Source organism: Arvicanthis niloticus, chromosome 30 (assembly GCF_011762505.2).
Source record: "Arvicanthis niloticus isolate mArvNil1 chromosome 30, mArvNil1.pat.X, whole genome shotgun sequence".
In the NCBI taxonomy this organism is placed as follows: domain Eukaryota; kingdom Metazoa; phylum Chordata; class Mammalia; order Rodentia; family Muridae; genus Arvicanthis; species Arvicanthis niloticus.
Genome location: NC_133438.1, coordinates 16,983,098 through 17,003,198, shown reverse-complemented (window position 1 = coordinate 17,003,198; position 20,101 = coordinate 16,983,098). Strand labels below are relative to the sequence as shown.

General features: G+C 37.7%; 1 protein-coding gene across 2 annotated transcripts in view; it reads right to left on the bottom strand.

Moving 5' to 3' along the window:
- The window catches only part of Lama2 (laminin subunit alpha 2), a 572,138-nt gene that overhangs the window by 66,450 nt on the left and 485,587 nt on the right, over positions 1-20,101 (bottom strand). For both annotated transcript variants that reach the window (XM_076927972.1, XM_076927973.1), the window contains exons 41-44: positions 18,581-18,683; positions 8,842-8,958; positions 6,811-6,993; positions 2,453-2,607 (exon numbers count right to left, since the gene is read on the bottom strand). In XM_076927972.1, coding sequence (XP_076784087.1) covers positions 2,453-2,607; positions 6,811-6,993; positions 8,842-8,958; positions 18,581-18,683 — 558 coding nt within the window. The remainder of the gene's footprint in view (positions 1-2,452; positions 2,608-6,810; positions 6,994-8,841; positions 8,959-18,580; positions 18,684-20,101) is intronic.

Here is a 20,101-nt window from a genome sequence, read left to right as displayed (position 1 = left end):
ATAGGTCAGTAGATAAAGGTGTTTGTTGCCAAACCTGACAACCTAATTTTGATTGACAGGATACATATTGAACCATGTCTCCAGAGAGCTGCTGAGGCCAGGCAATGTATGGCACTGCTGGAGTTTGGCAAGGATGTTCTAAGTGGCTATACTGCCTGGGTTGGTAAAGGTAAAACCTAAGTTGCAGTAGAGACCTCAGGTTGTTTTTACATGCCAGACTCATGAGGTATCCAACAAGGGAAACTACTGGAACAGGGCAGAGCCAACGAGAAAAGCTGTGTATACTGTGGTGGGGCAGATGTGTGGGGGAGGATGGATATTATCCACACCTTTTACAGCCCAGGACAATCCATCATGAATGCCAGATGCTGGACAGGGAGCTTCAGCGTTTATTTTGCCCTGCTATGTTTCTGCCCATTTATCCTTCCATTCTTCCCCCTTGGGATGGAAAGGCTTATTCTGTGTCAATATTTCTTAGAAATATGCATTTTTACTCATTTTGGTTGGGGCTCCCAGTTCAGAGATGGTCTTGTGTTCCAAAAAAAAGCCTTACAATAGAGCTGAAACTGCCAAAGACTGTGGAGACACTTGAGTTTGGGCTGAATGCCCTTTGCCACTGAGAAGGCCAAGGTTCTGATAGGTGCAGTGGTCAGAAAAGTGATATATTTGGGCGTCAAGTGCTCAAAGAGCAGCGTTATGTTGACTGACACTGCTTTTCAACTTGAAAAGATCCATAATCACTGAAGGGAACATGTGCAGCTTGTCGTCTAGATTAGGTTAAGTGAAGAAAACCCATCCTAAGCATGGGCAGGGGTACCATTCCATGGGCTGGGATTCTGAACTGAACCAAAAGGAGAAGGCAAGTTGAGCACCAGTGTTGAACACACTCTGATTCTTGACCTTACAGACGAAATATGACTAACTGCTTCCTCTCCTGCTGCCATATTTTCTCTGCCACGATTAGCTACACCCCTGGGGAGCATGAGACGAATGAACCCGCCATTCCTTGAGCTGCTCTTTTGCAGTGAGGAGATAGAAAACTAATATTAAGCCCGATTTTCATTTACTCTGTTATCAACCTTCTGAGTACATACACCTCCTGCCTAGTTCACCTTTGCATACTCCACAGGAAACAGCATCGAGCACAGGAGATACAGCTTTTCATTGTGCATGTCTCTGAGTAAGTTTGTAACATTGGGCTTTATTTTACTTTGTGCAGAAAGCACACAATGATTACCTGTCAATCATACCAGACCATTTTCATATTATAATTGAATAGGCATCTTCTCTGAGACCATTACTGCTTCCTTTTATCTTGTATTATACTGTCTTTTCTAATCTGTTATTTTCCCCTGAGATTTTCTTTAATAAATATAAGATCCTTTTCAATGTTCTCCTGGAACTTGATTGCCAAGGCCTTGTTTAGATGTCTTAGATACACATAAGGAAGAACAAATATATGATACCATTCAGGCATATTCTTGGCCACTACTAAAAATAAAAACTGATGAATTAATGAAAACTTCTTTCTGATCATCCTAGCTGCTAACTTTTTCTAATGAAATGCTTTATGAAATTTTAAGTTAATATGGATAATACTGAAAAGTATCTTATTAAAATCTATCATTTCTATAGTCATCATGGTTTAACTTTGCATATCTAAAGTTTTACAGTGGCATTTAAATATTCCAGTTGAGGGCCAGTGAGTAAGAATCATTGCCTCCAGTCTGATAGAGCTTAATCTATAGGACCTACAGGAGAGAACAGATGCCTATATGCTGTCCTGAGATCCATACACATACATGGTGACACAAACAAAAGAAATAATAGCATAAAAATGTAAACAACCCACTACCTCAGCATGTAACCGAGTTCTGTTTATTGAATAATTTTCTAACTGAATAAATATAAAGCAAAATTTCAAGTGAGGTATTTCATATTTTTTCTCCATAAATACAAAAAACAAATCCTGCAATAAAAATAAGTTGTTGTTGTTGTATGTGTGTGTGTTTATAAAAACAAGCAAAAACTGTATAATACTTAATTAAAGTAATGGTTTTATTTCTCCTATGCTTGCTTGCGAACTCAGGTTGCAACCCCACTCATTGGACTTTTTGGGTCTTTCGTGAATAAGCCACTCATACGCCATTCAGTGTGCAAAAATAAGTGTTGTATTTTGTTGATTGCGTTGGTATATTAAAGAATCAACAAAGTATACCGGACTTCCTAATTCTCAAACAGTAAGTATGGTTTATCATTTTCATGAAATGGTTTTGAAACCTATGGAGGGGGCGGGGGGGGGAGTGCTACTTCTTCCTTCCTACCTACTGGAAATAGCCTTAAATTTAAAAGGTAATAGATGACTCATTCATCAGGCCAGTCGCGGGAGACTCTCTCTGGGAACAACAGTAACACTTGTTAGTAGTTCTTAATTCTGAAAAGAAGCTCTTACAGAATTAGCTTGTTTCCGGGCTTGGTTGATCAGCTCCTTTATTTCGGAAATGTTTTTCTTTAGGTTGTCTTCAAGTTCCTTGATGGGTTTGAATTTGTCTATTAGCCGATCAGCTTCCTGTTCTAGATTTCTCACAGTAGCACCTGCATCTGCAACTGCATAGAGCAAAATTAGCATCTGTGTGTGGGGGTGTGGGTGTGCATGCATCAACTCCCACTCCAACCAACCACCACCACCACAGACATGGAAGACAGAAGCAGGAAACATTATTAATTAATTTCATTTTGCCCGTGTGACAAAAGCCAGGCTGTGATCGATGGCTGAGAGACACTGATGCTATGAGGTCAACTGTGAATAGTTTAATTAAGATTAGAGCAGGCCAGAGATGTTAGAGAAAGTCTTTGGCTTTGTGATTAAGATGAAATTTGGCATTAAAGACATTAAGGACAGAAGATACGAAAAGCTTAATTAGAGCTGACTTTTTCAACCCAAAGCCGCCCTTTATGGGATAGTGCTTTAGTCACAGAAAAATGAAAATGGGGTGTCGTTAAAGTATCACCTCATCTGTCCACACACAAACCCCATTAAAATTAAGGTTCTTGTGCAAAAATTCTTTTCTTCTCTTTTTGTTTTTCCTTGCACATGTTTGCAAAAATTGTATTCTTTTCTTTTTTCTTTTTGTTTTTCCTTGAACACATTTGTGAAAATTGTATTCTTTTCTTTTTTCTTTTTGTCTTTCTTTTCACACATTTGTGAGGGAAGCTATGAGGACATGGCTTTAAGAGCATTATCATGTTGAAGACTGAATCTAAAGTGTTATACTTTAATTAAACCTTTCAAATTTCAGTTCAATTTTGTCTTCATTATTCTGCACTGTGTATTGGTTGTGTTCATATTAAACTGCTCTTTTTGTAGGTTACAAGAAGGTTAAATATTTGCAGTTTTAAAAGCTTTGACTTAAAAATGGTTAAAGATTATCTGATCCAAAGATCTCTAGTCTGCTCACATGGCTGTGAAAGATGCCGAGGAGGGGCGTATAAGGGGTGGGAAGCCAATTATTCAATTTTTGGGATGCTGGCCATCTTATCCAAACCATGACATCAGTGTTTGTATTGTTTAGCTTTCTATAATTGTGACCCTAAAAAAAATTCTACAAAGTCCAAAGCTACCTTTTTTGTTAGACTATGATGAATCTGTTGCTTGCCTGATGTTGGGATGCTGAGAACTAATCTTTAGGCTTGAATTCTATATGTTCACTTGAACATGAGCTATTATTCTGTTTCATTTTGGTTTTATCTGAGCTAGGGCCAGAACCTGGGGCCCAATGTTGGATTGACAGTCCTAAATATCAGCATCTTTAAACTGTACTTTGAGATAAGTAGTTTGGAATTACGCTGGTTAATGTGGATTGTACTGTTAGTGGAATTTAAAAGAATGTATAGCTACTGCTAACATTCTCAAGGCTCTAGTTGTATAGGGAGCATCATTGCTGCCTGTTGGTTTCTGTACTTGTCCCGTGTTCTCTTTCTTCTAATCCTCTAGTGCTGTTATTCCACAAATTATTCTAGAATTAATGGAGTTTTACAGCTAGACTCATAACAAAGAAAAAGAGGGGTTAAGCCAAGATTACTAAGGCTAAGGTAAATATTTGACTCATTTCTCCTAAATCTCCTGGAAGCCTTTTCAGTTGCTTCAAAATGGAAACAAATGGAGGTTTCCCTCTGCCCTTTGCCTCTACTTTCCAAAGCTGTTTAAGTTCTGTGGAAATCATCTTTCTGCAGCTCTCAGACCCAAGTCATCTGTGATGCTGGGTTTGAGGCTTCATGTATTTAAAAAACGTTCTCCTTTTGCTCCCTAATTGTCTGGCTGAGTAGACTTCAACATAGCATCTCTAGTTAGAGTTTGATAAATGGAGGTTTCTTCTGGAATTTTATCATCTGTATGTTGTGTGCTCTAGAATGTACTAGCATGGACTTTTCCTAAGTACTCTCTTCTCTGCTATGTTTTCTCCTTTATATAGTTCTGTCGCCTTTAGGGACTGCCTGGTTGTGCTTTCGTTTTTCTTGACTAACCCTCCACATATCTGTTCTACTGTTTTCTGAATTTTAACTTGTTAGTTGCTTAGCTTAATTTTATGTCACCTTTATTTTTCTTACATTCTGTGTAATGGCTTAAGACTGTTCTTCAGGACTCCTATAGTAACGTAATCTTTTATAATGTTTTCCACAAAGGCCAGCCTCAATTATGTTTGTTAGATTTTGACTTGTTTGACTTTATTATCATTCTCCCTAGTTACTTATAGTGTTGTGAAGTTCAGCTCAAATTATGATATGTTTAAGAGACAATATTTTTTATAGTTAAAAGAGTTACTCGTTTATTTAGGGCCAATTTTATTTCAAGAAGAGTTGTTTAGAACCAATTTAATTATGAGAAAGATTAGCTTAGATTGGGGGAGGAAAGTAAGATTTGGGGGTGTTGACAACATAATCTATTTTAGCTACTTTAACTCATGTGCAGGGAAGTTATTTGTCCCCCTTGGCTGAACGTGTACTATCAGAGACATGGTAATTTATCTCAATCTGCTGAAAAAGTCAGTTTTATACTTTTATGTGGCTAAGATTCAAATATTTCACTAGGTTTCCATAGTACTATTAAAATATTTTATACTGAACACACCCACATATTAGTCGCACTGGCAAAAGATACTTTTTATGTATATTAATTGGCGATTGTGTAAAGAGAAGTTATGCAGTGCTTAAAGCAGTTGCAATATATGGTCACATGCAAAACTGAAGCTTTTTTGCAATAGGCAGAAGAGTATAGAAGTTACTAAACAGCATACAGATGAAAGTATACATACTGATTTCTGCAGGTAATTTCATATGGAAGTAAAACAAAAAGAAATTAGAAAATTCATGAGGAAAATATTTTCTACAGGTATTATGAAGCATCATAAAAGTGACATTTTTAAAATAGATGCTTTTAGCAATTACACTCTATTTTAATTTACATAAGTACTGCAGATGAAAGCACACAAAAACATGATCAAAGAACATTGCATGAAAAACATTTTAATTAAGAAAAAGAAAAAAAGTCCCTTTAGTGGGCTGTTTACACTGAAGGAAATGTTGTTAAGATAAAAAGATAATATTTGATTGATATTTAGCGATAGATATTTCTTTTACGAAGGATATAGTTACACAAGCAACAGCATAATGATGATGGCATCATCAGTTGAGACTCATTCTGAACCGGAACAAAATGACATCTTACACCATAAGATAAAGAGAATAGTAAACTGGCAAATTTACTTTTAAATCTATTTTCAACTGACTCGCAAACATGCTGTGGCATGTGAAAAGGGATAACTCAGGTGGGTGGCTAAGACATACAGGATTATCTCCGGGTCTACATGATAAAGAATAATATTTTCTTCATCCCTTTCTTCCTTGAAGAATTGTAAGGATGTAAGGAGTGGGTCTTCCTTCCTTCCTTCCTTCCAGATCATAAGTACAGAATGTTTGTCTTTACTCTCCTTCTTGCCCAGGAAGCTGTCATGAGCATCTTCCTGAATGACCACCATAATAAGGTCTCCTGTCACCACAGTCTATAAATGTTTTTATATTTTATAAAAATGCTGATAGTCTAGTTTCTTAAAAGAAAAAAAAAAAAACTTAAGCATCCCTTTTATGGAAATCATATGCCAAGACACTATCTTACCATGTGACAATGAAGGAAACTATTGTAAGAAATATCAATGTTTGTGGACTAACTTTAAATAAAAATATAAATCATTACACTAAATTCTTTCAGATTTCTCAATACATTCTAATTAAGTCAATGAATTTGATATAATATATGACATGTGAAGAGAGTTGATCGTTATAAAGTAGATACATGCTTTATTTCCTAGAGATATTAATTGGACTCTAAATGATAAATACAGGAAAACTTCTAGAGTTAATTCACTTTAAAGTGGGATCTTGCTCTAATAGGACTGTCAGTGAGTGCGCCCCTTAAGCTCTCTGTTTCATGCAACTCCAATCTTAAGCCCGTAATCACCTGCAGATAACCATATTTTCAATTACACTGATGGATTAAAAATTTCTGATTTCCAAATACCAAATAGCCTATAAACTTTGAGAGTTCTAGCCTTCCCTTGATTGGATAAAATTAAATGAAGAAGGCTCCCAGGCAGAGCTGGGAGACTTCGGTGCTGGCAGAGTAGGACCTGCAATCTCACACCTACGGAAGAGCACACGAACTCGAGGGTTCCAAGTTCTAGCCCAGTGCATCCAGGCTACCTTCACCACGTGAAGAAATAGATGACATTGTCACAGTGAGAAAAGAGCTCTTACTGTTTTTGGAAGGATCTTTCACCACGGCGTTAGTTTTGGCCACGCTGTCTGCTAGTTTATGGTAGTTTTGCTTCAGGCCATCTAGGTTCTGATGCAGATCTTTAACCTGGACCAGGACAGCTTTTGCTGTGTCATTGGCTTCTCTGGCTTTCTCTTTGACAGCCTGCAGTTTAGCAGCTGTGTCTGTTGGCACAAGTGGGCATGAGAAAGAAAACAAAGAAAAACGTTGATGGTCCCACCCATGCTTGGCAGAGGGAAGCTTGGCTGGCTGACCTTAGGGACATATTTATAGAGGGCAAAGGCGCAATGGTGTGTTAATCGTCTGTATCAAAGGAAGCAATTGGTTTTTGTTTATTTTAGCTAAATTAAGTTTTCTCAGAGAGCTTTATGACAAGCGCCCAATTAGTGTTTAAAATAGCAAAGTGATTATTCTCTAAGTTTGCAGTTAGTTATATTGGGATTTCCTGTTGATCATATTAAATGGAGGAATCCATACATATGGTTCATGTAGCTACATCAAAACTAGAGTTAAGATTTAACCACTATGTTGGTGGGAGGAAAATGATTGCGCTTTCATTTTAAGGTAGACTTCTTGGGAATGTGAGAGCCTGTGAGTGTGTATTTCTATTTGTTTTCTGCATGGGCATTTCACCAGGTTCCAAAGAGTCAAGAGTTCCACAAAAAGTTACTCAACAGAATAGAATAGAATCTAATTTTTAGTATTTCCTCTGTTGTATGTATGTATAGCATTATTTCTGGATCATAAACTGTATATAAAACATAGTTCTTGTGGTTTGGATATAAAACAACTTTTGCAGGTTCCTGTGTTGAAGGACTTGTTGCCAGAGCTGGGACTTTAGGAAGTGTTTGAATGATGAGGTATCACTTTCATCTATGGATGAATCCACGGATAGAATAATAATTTGATTGCATTATTAGGGTGGTAAGAACTGTGAAAGATGGTGGGCCTGACCAGAGGAAGTAGGACACTGAGGTATGCTTTTGAAGGGTTCAGATGCTTCCCAGCCTTCTTTCTCTAGACCTCGCTCTGGTTTTTGGCCACTGAGAGGTAAGCCGCTTCTCCTTCGACACTTGTTCTCACCACAGTGTTCTGTCTCACCTCATCGCCAGCTGGGGAGTCAGTGGACCATACACTGAAACCATGAGCCCAAATCAATCTGTGTCTTTAACCTGTTTTTCTCTGTTTTTTTTTAATTTCAGAGATATAAAATGACTAATACGATTGTACAAACAGATTCATGCTTGTGTGGCTATATAGGTGGTTAAGGACATGGGCCCTGAAGAAGAACTGCAAAGCTCCCATCTTATACGCATCACTTTAAACAATGGCCTTTAGTATTCTGTTTCTTACCTGTAAAATCAAAATAACAATTGTTCCCACCTTGTAGAATTAGCATGAGAGATTACATATGCTTACTAAAGCATATTGCTTAGTAAGTAGTTATAATTCACTGTAGTCTGCCAGCATAGTATAAAATTAAGATTCCCTAAAAGAATTTTCACTGTCAGAAACTGATATCAAACAACAAGTGTAAATAGTTTTAATAGGTTGGATGATATTGCAAAAATGGGTTTACCAGTCATGTTTTGAAAATCTAGATTGGTTAAGAAGTTCATTTTAGCTAAGCAAGACATGGAATTGCTGTAGGCTCTTGTCTGGTGCTGTAGAGACTCTAATAATTTGTGACTTTGTTATAGTAGAAAACAGAATGTTATGATTTTGTTCTTTCTCACTGCTACCAGAGTTCTTAGACCGAAACAAGGATGATAACATAATAAGATAACACCTATATTTTCCTTTTATAAATATTCCTATTCATGTCACTAACAAGAAGCAACAATAAGCACTATCATATTGTTAAATGGGGTTCTGATTCTGAAAACAATAATGCATATTTAAGAAAGCCTATATCTAATGGAAATACAATGTTAAGGAAAGTGGCGAAAGCTAACAAGACGCTCCCATGTTTCAGATCAGCTGATGCGGAATGCAGGGACCCCAAGGCTTACCATTTGGAATGGCTGATAACTTGTCCATAGTACCATTTATAGCTCCCAGGAGTCCACTGTTTCTAAGGTCAGCAGCTTCTAACCTGGTTTTCAGGTCATTTAGATCATTGTGATTTTCTGTGAACATAAGCCAGAAAGAGACAAAACGGTTTATATTATTCTTGATGTGCAAGTTCAGTTAACTAACACACGGTTATAAAAAAGCAAGAAGAAGGAAATAATTCGTTTATTATCGTCTATCCGTTCACACATCTCTGCATTAAATACATAGATTCTTGGCCATTCGGCTCTTTAGAATGTTTAGCCATGCCAGTTCCCTTCGTGTCTGGTCTCCGTGACTTAAGTTGATGGTTTTCCACGGGTTAGAAACCTCTAAAGATTTAATCTGCTTGTACATTTTTGTTATTCTCTTGATCTTGCTTTATTGATTTTTTACATATTCAAATTTTATTATCAAAATGGAGCATTGTGTTAGGTGTTCGTAATCCCATATATAGTCATAGATAATAACATCCTAGTTCAGTAAACATCACTTAGTGTTATTTGGAACAGAAATAAAAACTAAAGCAAAGGAAAAGCAATACAACCCAGATAAGCCTGCCATTTTTTACAGAGAAAGCAACATTTTTACCAAATCCTCAAAAAGACTTCAATAAAGTCTTATGTTATTAGCTTATGTTATCTTGCACTCAAACCCAGTACATTCAAGTGATGATTTAATATTAAATGTGTATATACTAGTTTCTTTATTTTGTCATTCTACTTGTATTAAAAATGAAAACTTTAGGTTAGTTTTTCTTGTAATAAGAACTGTGTGGTTTATATTTTAGCAATGTCGAGATCTTTGAAATCTTGTAGAAGTAAATAAAGATTAATTTAAGGATCTATAAGAGGTAAGCTTAGAAATATTCCTGAGGTCCAATAAACCATAAGTGGTAGTCACTGCTTGTGACTCCCCCTCCATGGTAGGGTGAGGTATCTGAACACTTGGTCCCAGTGGCTGGTAATGTTTAGTGAAGTTATGAAGGGACTTAAGGAGCAACCAGACCTGCTGGAAGACACTTGTCACTGGAAGGTTTGAGGGCTTTTAGCTTTGCCCGACTTCCAGTTTCTTCTTCTTACTTCCTGGGTGTGGATGAGAATGTGATCCCTCAGTTACCTGCTCCTGCCAACATGTCTTCCTTGATTACATCCGTGCCTCCCCCGGCATTATGGACACCCCTCCAAACTGTAAACCAAAATAAACTCTTTCATAAGTGGCTTTAGGTCACAGAGTCATAGTAAGTCATAGCAACAAAAGCCACTAATACAATATTTGCATATTGAAGGAGTTCATCACGAGTTTCTTTTCTCTCGTCATTTACAAATGACCAGTTGAACCTGAAAAAGCAAATTGCATAAAATTGGCTTTGCTGAGTAGCAGTTGCTACTTCTGACTGAATAAAGTGGATGACTTCTTGGGAAAAATAGTCTCTCTCTCTCTCTCTCTCTCTCTCTCTCTGTGTGTGTGTGTGTGTGTGTGTGTGTGTGTGTGTGTGTAATGTACCTGTGTATATGAAAGTATATGCATCTGTGGGTACACGTGCATATCTCTGCAGAAGCCAGAGGTCAATATTGTGTATCTTTTTTTTTTTTTTTCCTCACTCTCTATCTTAGTTGTTGAGATAGGGTCTTGGGTCTGTCAATGAACACAGAGCTTGCCATTTTGGTTTGACTAGCTGTCCAGTAAGCTTGGCAAATCCTCTTCTTTCTACCTTCCCACTGGAGGCTAGGGATCCAAGCTTATATTTTTATGCTTATCCTTCATCCACCAAGACAACTCTTTAGCCCCTTTGAATATGTTTTTGATAGTTTATGATACCATAATGTTCATTTCCTTTGGGACATGAACACTGATTTTTTTAAGATAGCCTAATGGAATGCAAAATGGAGAAGAAAAAGGCAGAATCTCTAGATAAGGAGCCACACTGAAAAAGGGCAAGTAAGAGAGGGTTCTTTAGTCTTCTTGAAAGCATTGATCAGCATTTAGTAGTAGTCATGGGTAGCTGGCTGTTAGTGAGTGTGTGATACATACCACATGCAAGCCTGAAACCTCAGCACTTATGAGGCAGAGGTAAAATAATTTTAGGTATGCTAGTGTAAGATATACAGAACAGAAACTTAAAAAGTTTGCTAATATATATCATCAAGGTTACATATTAGATGTTCATCACAGAAAAAAAGAAACATGTAATTCAGTTAAGCATGTTTTTACATTAATATAGCATGTTCATGAATGAGGTCGCCTTTAAAAAGAATTATATGAATATATGTGGGTATATAATGATCCTTAAAACTTTTTCACGAATAAGTAAGAAACAATGGCATGGTTTAAATGAGAATGGCCCTCATAGGATCATATATTTGAATACTTAGTCCTCAGTTGGTAGAACTGTTTGAGAAGGATTAAGAGGTGTGTCCTTATTGAAGAAAGTGCATCACCAGGGAAGGGTTTGAGGTTTCAAAAGCTCATACCATTCCTAGTATCTCCTGGTCTTTGGTTAGGGGCTGTGTCTCAGTTGTGTGCTCTCTGCTATTGCTCCAGCACTGTGGCTGCCAGCTAATGTGTTCCCCATCACGATCATGGACTCTACCCCTCTGAAACTGTAAGTGCCCCAAAACCCATTTTTTCCATACATTGCCTTGGTGTTTTATCACATCCACAGGAAAGTTCAAAGGTATATACCATACATATAATGATATATATGCAATAATTTGTCAGGGCAGAGTTTGGGAATAGGTTAGGTAGGAAAGAATATACTAGAAAATGCTGCTACACTTACCAAAGAAACTAGGAATCAATGGGGAGGCTTCAAAACACAGGAAACTAAAAGTTCTTGTTTTGTATATTTTGTGTCTGGTTGTACTACTTAAATCTTACATACAATTGCTGTTCCTTAAGTCTGTTAAAATGTCTATTTAAATGCTAGGAAGAATTGCATCTTGGTATTACTTGCCAACACTAGAATTGCTATTTTCATTGCTACATGTACCCAGAGTGAGCAGGTCAGGGGAGAATATATTCTTCAGAAAAGAGCCATAATGTTTTCACCTAAGTGTGCCTGCCCATCTTGTTGCTAAGCATTGGGCTGTTGTAGACCCTGCACCAACAACCAGCAGCTGAAGAATCTCCATCCATTCCATTGACCTTCTTCTAGAAGGAATGCGAGGAAAGGAAGACTGAGACTTGTGAGCTAGCAGTGATCTGGACGTGAATGAATAATACTGAACACGTTAATGATTCCCTCCAATGCACATAAAGGCACCTATAGGCAGCCCAATTAAACCACTGTCATAATCTACATGCAGCCATGCTTAAAGTACATACTATGCTAATATAATGACATCATCTTGTTTAAAGTCCTTCACTGTGGCTGCTGCAAGCCCAAGATCCAACTGTACAGAAAACAAAGCGTAAACTAGGCCAGCAAAGCACATCTCTAAAGTATCGCTCTGCCCATTTATATCACTAAAATTATTACTATTTTTGACTTTAGCCTCTCAGCCTCTCAAATATAGTTTCCAAGTCACTGGATCTTCTCTGTCAATTACAGATCATATTTCTTTTAACTTCTGCTTTCACTGCTGGTTCTAACATGAAGTTATTGAGTCGGTTACCAAAGCCTTCTTCATGAAATGGAGCTGGTCTGATGGTAAGGGGAATCCCAGGATTAAGCCATTACACTGGAGTTTTTCCTTGGTTAAGGAAATAAAACTGTAAATATGTTATCTCTTACCTTCCTGATTGGATTTAATTTTTTAAAATAAACAACAAAATATTCAAATTCTGTAGCAAGCAAGATATTCAGGTATAGTTTTTTTTTTTTAAAAAGCCATTAATTTTGAGGACATCACTGGGTTTTTACTATTTTCTGCATTCTCATAGCATAAAAGTGGCTGAAAAAATTTGCCCATTTTTTCAGGAAAAACATTCAGTAACAGTAGCCACATCATTCTGTCTTCTTTCTGAAGGTTGCATCCACCAAGCCTCAAGCTCCCTGTCCTCTCTCTTGCTCTGGCTCTTGCTCTCTAGCGCTCTCTAGTGTTCTCTATCGCATACGCGCTCTCTCTCTCCCCCACCCCTCCCTCTTCTATTCCTCCTCCCTCTCCCCTCCCTCTCTCTCCTCTTTTTCATAGAAGATCGTGTTTCAGGCATGAACTAGATAAAGATGGAGCTCATAAAAGGAAGAACTCTGAAGCACTCTAGAAGTGGAGAGTGAGAATGTGCCTGCCAGCAAAACTGCCTTTGTTGCAAGCACAGTGATTCATAGCCACACCAGAAAGTCCTAGGCAAAGCAGTTCCCTGGACAGGTTTAGAAACATCTACAGTCATCAGTGCTTTCTCAGGTTTCGCATGTTTTGGGGGCAGTGCCATGGGTCCTCAACACCCACTCTATGGCTCAAGATAGTTTCAGTTCTCAGAATTTCATTTTGCTGTTCTCTGAGGTAAGATGCATAGAGAATATGGGGAAGTATCTGACATAGGGATTATTTAGGAGAAATACAAGAGTTAGGGAACCACTCCCGTATAATGACAGATTTGTGTGTATTTGCTTAGCTGACTACACTTATTACCTAAAACAACAGATGTAATGGGACCTTCAGATCAGGGTGCTTTGTTCTTATTTATTTCAAATCTTAAGTGATGTTTTGCAAAACAGCAAATACGTTTTCAAAACTCAATAACACCAAAAGACTTTGAGTAAGTGTAGAAACCTGATGGCTTCACTTCCCCCTGATGTCATTTTCTTCAAAGCCTTTGTCGCTGTTCCTGCTGGAATGTTCTTTTTTTATAACCATAAGTATTTATTGAGATTTCCAATGTATCGATCATTTCTGCATGTTGTCATTGCTTTATAAGGCCTTCCTTTCATAAATGTGTACACATATACCTTCTTTTAGAACATCCAATTCTTTGTTAAATCAATGAAACATTTTACACTGTTCTCGATCATTGACTTTATTTATTGTTTGTTTGTATGTTTATTTTTGCTGTGTTGAAAGTCTCATGCACACCAAGTGACACACTGTCACATAGGAGGGGGGGCTATATAACATGGCTATTAATAATGTAAACTTTAAAACTGAGATGTTGAAATGTTGACTGGAGAACCTATCAGAAACCTTTAATAGTCTGTTCTTCCTTTAAAGATTTGATGCAACCTGAAAAAATTTAGCTCAGTTTAATTCTAGTAATGAATGTTTTTTTCCCATGATTTAAAACATTCTTTCTTTACCTATCTAGAAAATAATTTTAAAAGAGAATGGTGTATTAGCCACATTTGTCTTAACAGAAGAAATTTTATCTTTCCAGAGTTGATACCAACCAGGTCCATTTATATACATAAAATGCACTGAATTATATATATTCATTTATAATTTACAAATTAACTACATAATTTACACATATCACATGAATATATGAGTGTCTACAATATATAGTTTTATAATTTCTTAGATATATGGGACCTTCAAGATGTGTATTTGCTGCGCGGTCAATCAGATGTCATGATAAATGAGAGACAAAGCTGAGATCATATCGCCTGCATGGTACAGCTCTTCCTGATTTAACCACAGAACAGCAAGTGAGTCACATTACAATCTTAGTTTAGTTTGCGAGTTGCTCACTTTTCCCCCAAAGATGAAAACATATCTTTTTAAATATAAGGCTTTTATTACAGTTTCTTATGCTATCTTGATCTCCTATAGATTTGGAAGTACACACACACACACACACACACACACACACACACACACACCAATATTTGTATACTTTACATTATTTACAAAGCACTTATTGATGAAGAAGAAGGCATCCGAATTAGGTCTTTTAGGAATGGGTTGACAGGCCTCTAATAGATGCTAACTACAACTGCTGTGCTCGTCTTCCCGTTAGGAGATCATAGCAGACCTCTTCTGACAGGGGGACACATGTCTGGTGCCTTGGTCTCTAAATGTTTAAGATGTGGAGAGAGGTAGTTCTTTCCACAACTAGATTAGTAAAACTAAGTGACAAGACTTGAGACCTACATCCTATCCCTGCCTGAAAGCCTGTTGGCTTCTTTGGTATTAGCCAACAAGGTAACTGAACTTGAAAGCTTCTAAATAGACTATGTCTTTCTGGTTTCATGCAAGCCCCCACCATCCTTAGAGTTACAAGAAAGTATTTGTGTTTATCTCCATCATGTCCAAACCGACTGGTAAATTCCCTTCCACCCCCTAAAATCCTAGATTCTGATTCTGAACACAGAACAAAGCCTAGGTAACTTGCAGGTGGGGCACCAGTTTGTATCGTGTAGGACCCTGTCTCTGGCTAAGACAGCACTAACGAACTTCCTGAAAGTTTGTCGACAAAATGAGGCAGATGCTGAGCTGGGAAGTCTCACTCTCAGGGAAGATTATTCCTAATGCTAATACTTCAATGTTGCTACTATTTTGCTATTTCTTCTGTGTCATATTTAATAGTGCCTTGATATTCCTATTTATTAACATGGGTATACAATATATATTGAAATAAAATCTTTTTCTAATATAAGAATAGAACCTTAACCACAAGTATTGTAAATGTACCACCCCCATGGTCTCACATTTTTCTGATACAGTTGTGTGGACTACCTGCCTGAGTGCTTGGTGCATCATAGTACAGAACAAGGGTATCGACTGGTGCAATAAATGTAAAATGATGGGAACATAGCAGTTTCCAGTTCCGTATTTGCACAGTATTGTATATCTCGGAATTCTCAGATTGACTATTAGTAACATTAAGTATTCTTCAGCTTAGAATAATCTTTTTATTTCACATCAGCAATCCCCAGTTTATAGAAGAATTTTTAGAAAAATAATTACTTATTTTTCTAAGTAATTAGCTAATTTCACTTTCCTTGGGCAAAGCTAAGAAGTAGACCTAAACCAGGAAGTAAATAAAATTTAAATCTACTCCATTGAGAGGAAGCACATAATATCTTAGCATTCACTCAGTTCCCACTCTCTAAGCTACTTTGCTTTTTGCCCTGTACATATTCTGTGAGAACCCTAACAGACTATTTATTGACAGAACTTTTTGTTCCTCTGTAAGGCGTTATTCACCTGGTGGTGTTAATTCATCTTCTGACCCTTTCAATCCTTAGCTTGTCCCTCATCTCAAATCCATCACCCAAATGATTTTTTATCTCCACTGACATTCAACTATGTGTCGGAGACTACCTTCAAAGCTCAAACGTGTGTGAGGGCAAATTTACTTTTAACAGATGTATATTCAAAAATTAAAAAGCAAAACAAATCGCGTCTGGCAAGTTCAGACTCCCTCAAGGCAAGGACAGCCTAAAAATGGCGGGGAGCGGCAGTAAGTCATTTGTGACCGGAGTACAGGAACAAATTGAGCTGCGCTGACTTGAATGAGCAACAAATTAGAAATATGGAGGACATGATGGCCCCGCCATTTTTATTCTCTCTAACTCCAGGCGCCACAGAGAGAGAAATGACTAAATCTCTATTTTAATAGCTGCTGTCAAGAGTTTTGCTCTGCAGGGCCTATTTCAGCAGTTCCTTGTGGTAATATATGGCAGTTCCCTGATTAACAGCCATTTTATAACCTGTGTAATTGGCCACAAATCAGGAGAATGTCATAACGTAGCAAGAAAACATTCCCATCTCCGTCATGGTCTTGGCTTGGTTTTCTGGGGGAATTATTACTTGAGTAGTTTGTGGGTTTTCATTACTTTAAATAATGTACTACCTGAAGTAAAAAAAAAAAAGACATTTAAACTAATGAACACTTCTGTCTCCTAATCCTTCCTACCACCCCCTGTCTTCAGATTTTCCAAATGAAACAAAATGGAATTGTGTCTGCTTATGTGGAACATTAGGATTTAGGGGAAACAAAGGCAAGGACAGGGTGGGACAGAAGTCAAGTATGTCAAGCACTCAGTCCAGGAATGAGATCTGAACGAACATACCTAAACTCAGTACTCAAAATACAAGTACTTTCATAGATTGTATACTGCTTGAGACAGGGTCTCACGTAGTCCAGACTGGCCTCAAACTTGCTATGTAATGAAAGATGATGTTGAACTTCTGACCCTCCTGCCTCTACCTCTCCAGTGTAGCAGCCACACTCAGTGTATGAGGGTCTAGGAACTGAACCCAGGGGCTCATGCACAATTGGTACATAATTCTACTCACTTTGCTACATCCCTAGTCACCTCCACCTTTAACATCAAAATTAATAGAGAAGATTCAGGAAGAATAATATGTCAAATGTTTGAATAAAGACAGAGTCTGGCTCTGTATGGGCACAGTACATTTAACTCTACTGAGATGAGACCTTGAGTAAGCTACAGTCTCTAGCGTGTTCCTCAGAGAGGAGAGAGTGGCTACAAAGGATTTGGAGCAATTCTACATGTTCAGGAAGAAAACGGAGCATGGCTCTTTACTGTCCTTCTGGCTGGAGTGGACATATCAGCTCCACAGAAGTATGCAACTAGGAACTTGTATAACGCACAGTCTAAACCATTTGAGTATCAAAGCGGTAGTTATAATAGAGGTGGCTCTTGTCATTTTATATTACTTGCTAAGGGAGTCTAGGCCATTTAACTTGAAAGCTGAATCTAAACTGTCTCAAACTTTGTGTTTTCTAATTCAAGTAAAACAGTTAAAAACTCTGCTGTCATTCACTTATAATTTATTATTTATTTCAAATCAGTAATTATTTCATAATTTGAACTAGGCAGTGTGTTATACATTATAAATTCAATGTTAAGAAGACCTTATGTCTTTCCTGAAGAGTATACAGTTCAAAACAGACGTGGTTTGACAGGACTATGAAAAGGATTGTACAGACAGGTTGAGTGTGAAATCAAATATTCTGTTGTTAGAGAAGACATCTCAGCAGAGATTGTCTTTATTTTTTCCATACAAAGGCTCACAGTTATTTAACTATTGAGTGAGTGAGTGAGTGAGTGAGTGAGTGGTTGAATGTGTGTTGAGTGTGTGTTGAGTGTGTGAATAAGTGTATGGTAAATGTGTGACCGAGTGATTGTGTGAAGAGTGAGGGATGGAGCCTAGGATCCTGGGTGTAGTAGATGAGTCCTCAACCAGATTCTTGTCCCAGCTCAAAGACTGGTCTGATCTTGAACTTGCTCTTCTCTCGCCCTTTCTACCTCCAGCATGCACAATGCTGTTAACCTACAATGGGATGCTCTGTGAGAAGATGTGTAGATGAAGAAAGTACAGGAGAATGAGCAAATTTAAGGAGATAGAATCCGACTATGAACGTATGGCACTTGCAATAACAGCATGTGTGCGGGTCCATGTGTAGTAACAATTGGGAGGTAGATCCAAGCCAAACAAAACTGAAGGTTTCACAAACACTTTTCTGCCACCTCCTCCTATCTCATATTTTTTAATCTGAATTTTATTTCTAAAACCATATCAAATGGAGTTTGGCGGTATAAAGATTTATCACACTAAAATTTTCTGTTTTTAGATAGGTGGAGCAATGCTATAGAAACTAGGTTAAAATTATGAAGTGCTGTTTGGTGGAGCTTGAAGACTAAGTGTTATCAGGCTTGTGAGAAAGGTCACTTCTATTATATATATGTGTGTCATGGCTCACAGGTTCAATTTTTTAATGGTGTGGCACAAGATACTCCCATTATAATGCTATTAACCTTATCATTACTGAAGCATCAGACACACTAACCTTTCACATCATTTGCTAACTTCTTGGCTTCATTGAGGATTCTGAAGCTCTTCTGAAGGGAGCCTTTGGCATCTTCTTTTAATAAGCCTTGAGGACTTGTTGCCTATGGATAGAAGAAAGGTGTTACATATTAAACCACAGGGGGGTGAACCATAGAATGCAATGTATATACAGAGTTAACTTTAAGAACTATGCATTTAGAGTTTCAGGTTTTCAGTGCATGTTTGATGAGTGAAAACTGTTTCTTGTGGCTTGAGAATCCTTTGGGCATTCTTGTTTAAGGCAAGTAGAGAAAGTAGGGATGGTGTTCCTTGGCATACCAGAGATGAAAAGAAGAAACTAGGAGAGTGTGTTACTATAAAATTAATGACACAAAGTAGAATTTAGACTCCACGAATGAAAGCTTCAAGAGTTGCAGGACATCATCAGTCAGTATGAGGGGCTAGAGAAGTGAAGAAAATTAAGACCTAACCCCATCCACTGACTTTCGCTCGCATCATCTTTTGTTGTTACGGGGTAACCAGAAAGCCCTCCCTACATTCTCAGTGTGGAAATGAAGACAAACACCGATCTTTTGCCAAACACATCCCCAGGTTCCTCTGTAACAGATGGACTTCCAAATGAAAATCTTAGAACCACAAAGATCTCCAGCAAAGACATATTATCTCAGGCTTAGACATGAACAGAGTGACAGAAAGATAATATAACTGAAGAAGCATCACAGAGAAAAATGAGAACTTGTTTTTTATATCACTAGGTTCTGAGAGAAAGAGAGAGAAAGATGAGAGAGAGGGAGAGAGAGAGGGAGAGAGAGGGAGAGAGAGAGAGAGAGAGAGCGAGAGAGAGCATATTGATGGCCAAAGTACAACTTCCTGTGTTATAGGTGTCATTCCGAAGTGCTGGTACCATTTTCCTTTGAGATAGAGTCTCCCATTAGCCAAGAACTCCCTGGCAGGGTTGAGAATCAGTCTGTCTCTGTTTCCTCATCATTGAGAATACAAGCAACTATGCTTAGTTAAGTTTTAAAATTGGAGTCCTAGGGATCAAATTTAGATCCTCCTAACATTTTGACATAATACAACCTTCATACCATGACAACAAAAGCAGCGAACACACTATAATTTCTTTGTATTCTCTTCCTTTTCCCTCCACCCACATCTTCCTTCCATTTCATCTTACTTCCAATATCATGTTTGCATCTTACACAGTCTTCTATAAATTTAATAATTTAGCATAGCCTCCTTTTATCGAGCTTATTTCTCTATGGTATGTATCAATAAATGGTTGCAACTGGTATGCAGTTTCACTACACGGATATGTCTCAAACCATTTATTCATTTATTCATTTACTCATTTATCACCTGATGGCTGTAAGTTTTGTTTTCAGCCCTGGGAATGCTAAGTAGAGCTTCTTTGTCCATTCTTGCACAATGTATCCATTAACGTGTGGTTTATTTCCCTAGAAGTAAATACCCCGACATGGAATGACTGGATCACATATAAGTATAGGGTTGAGATTTT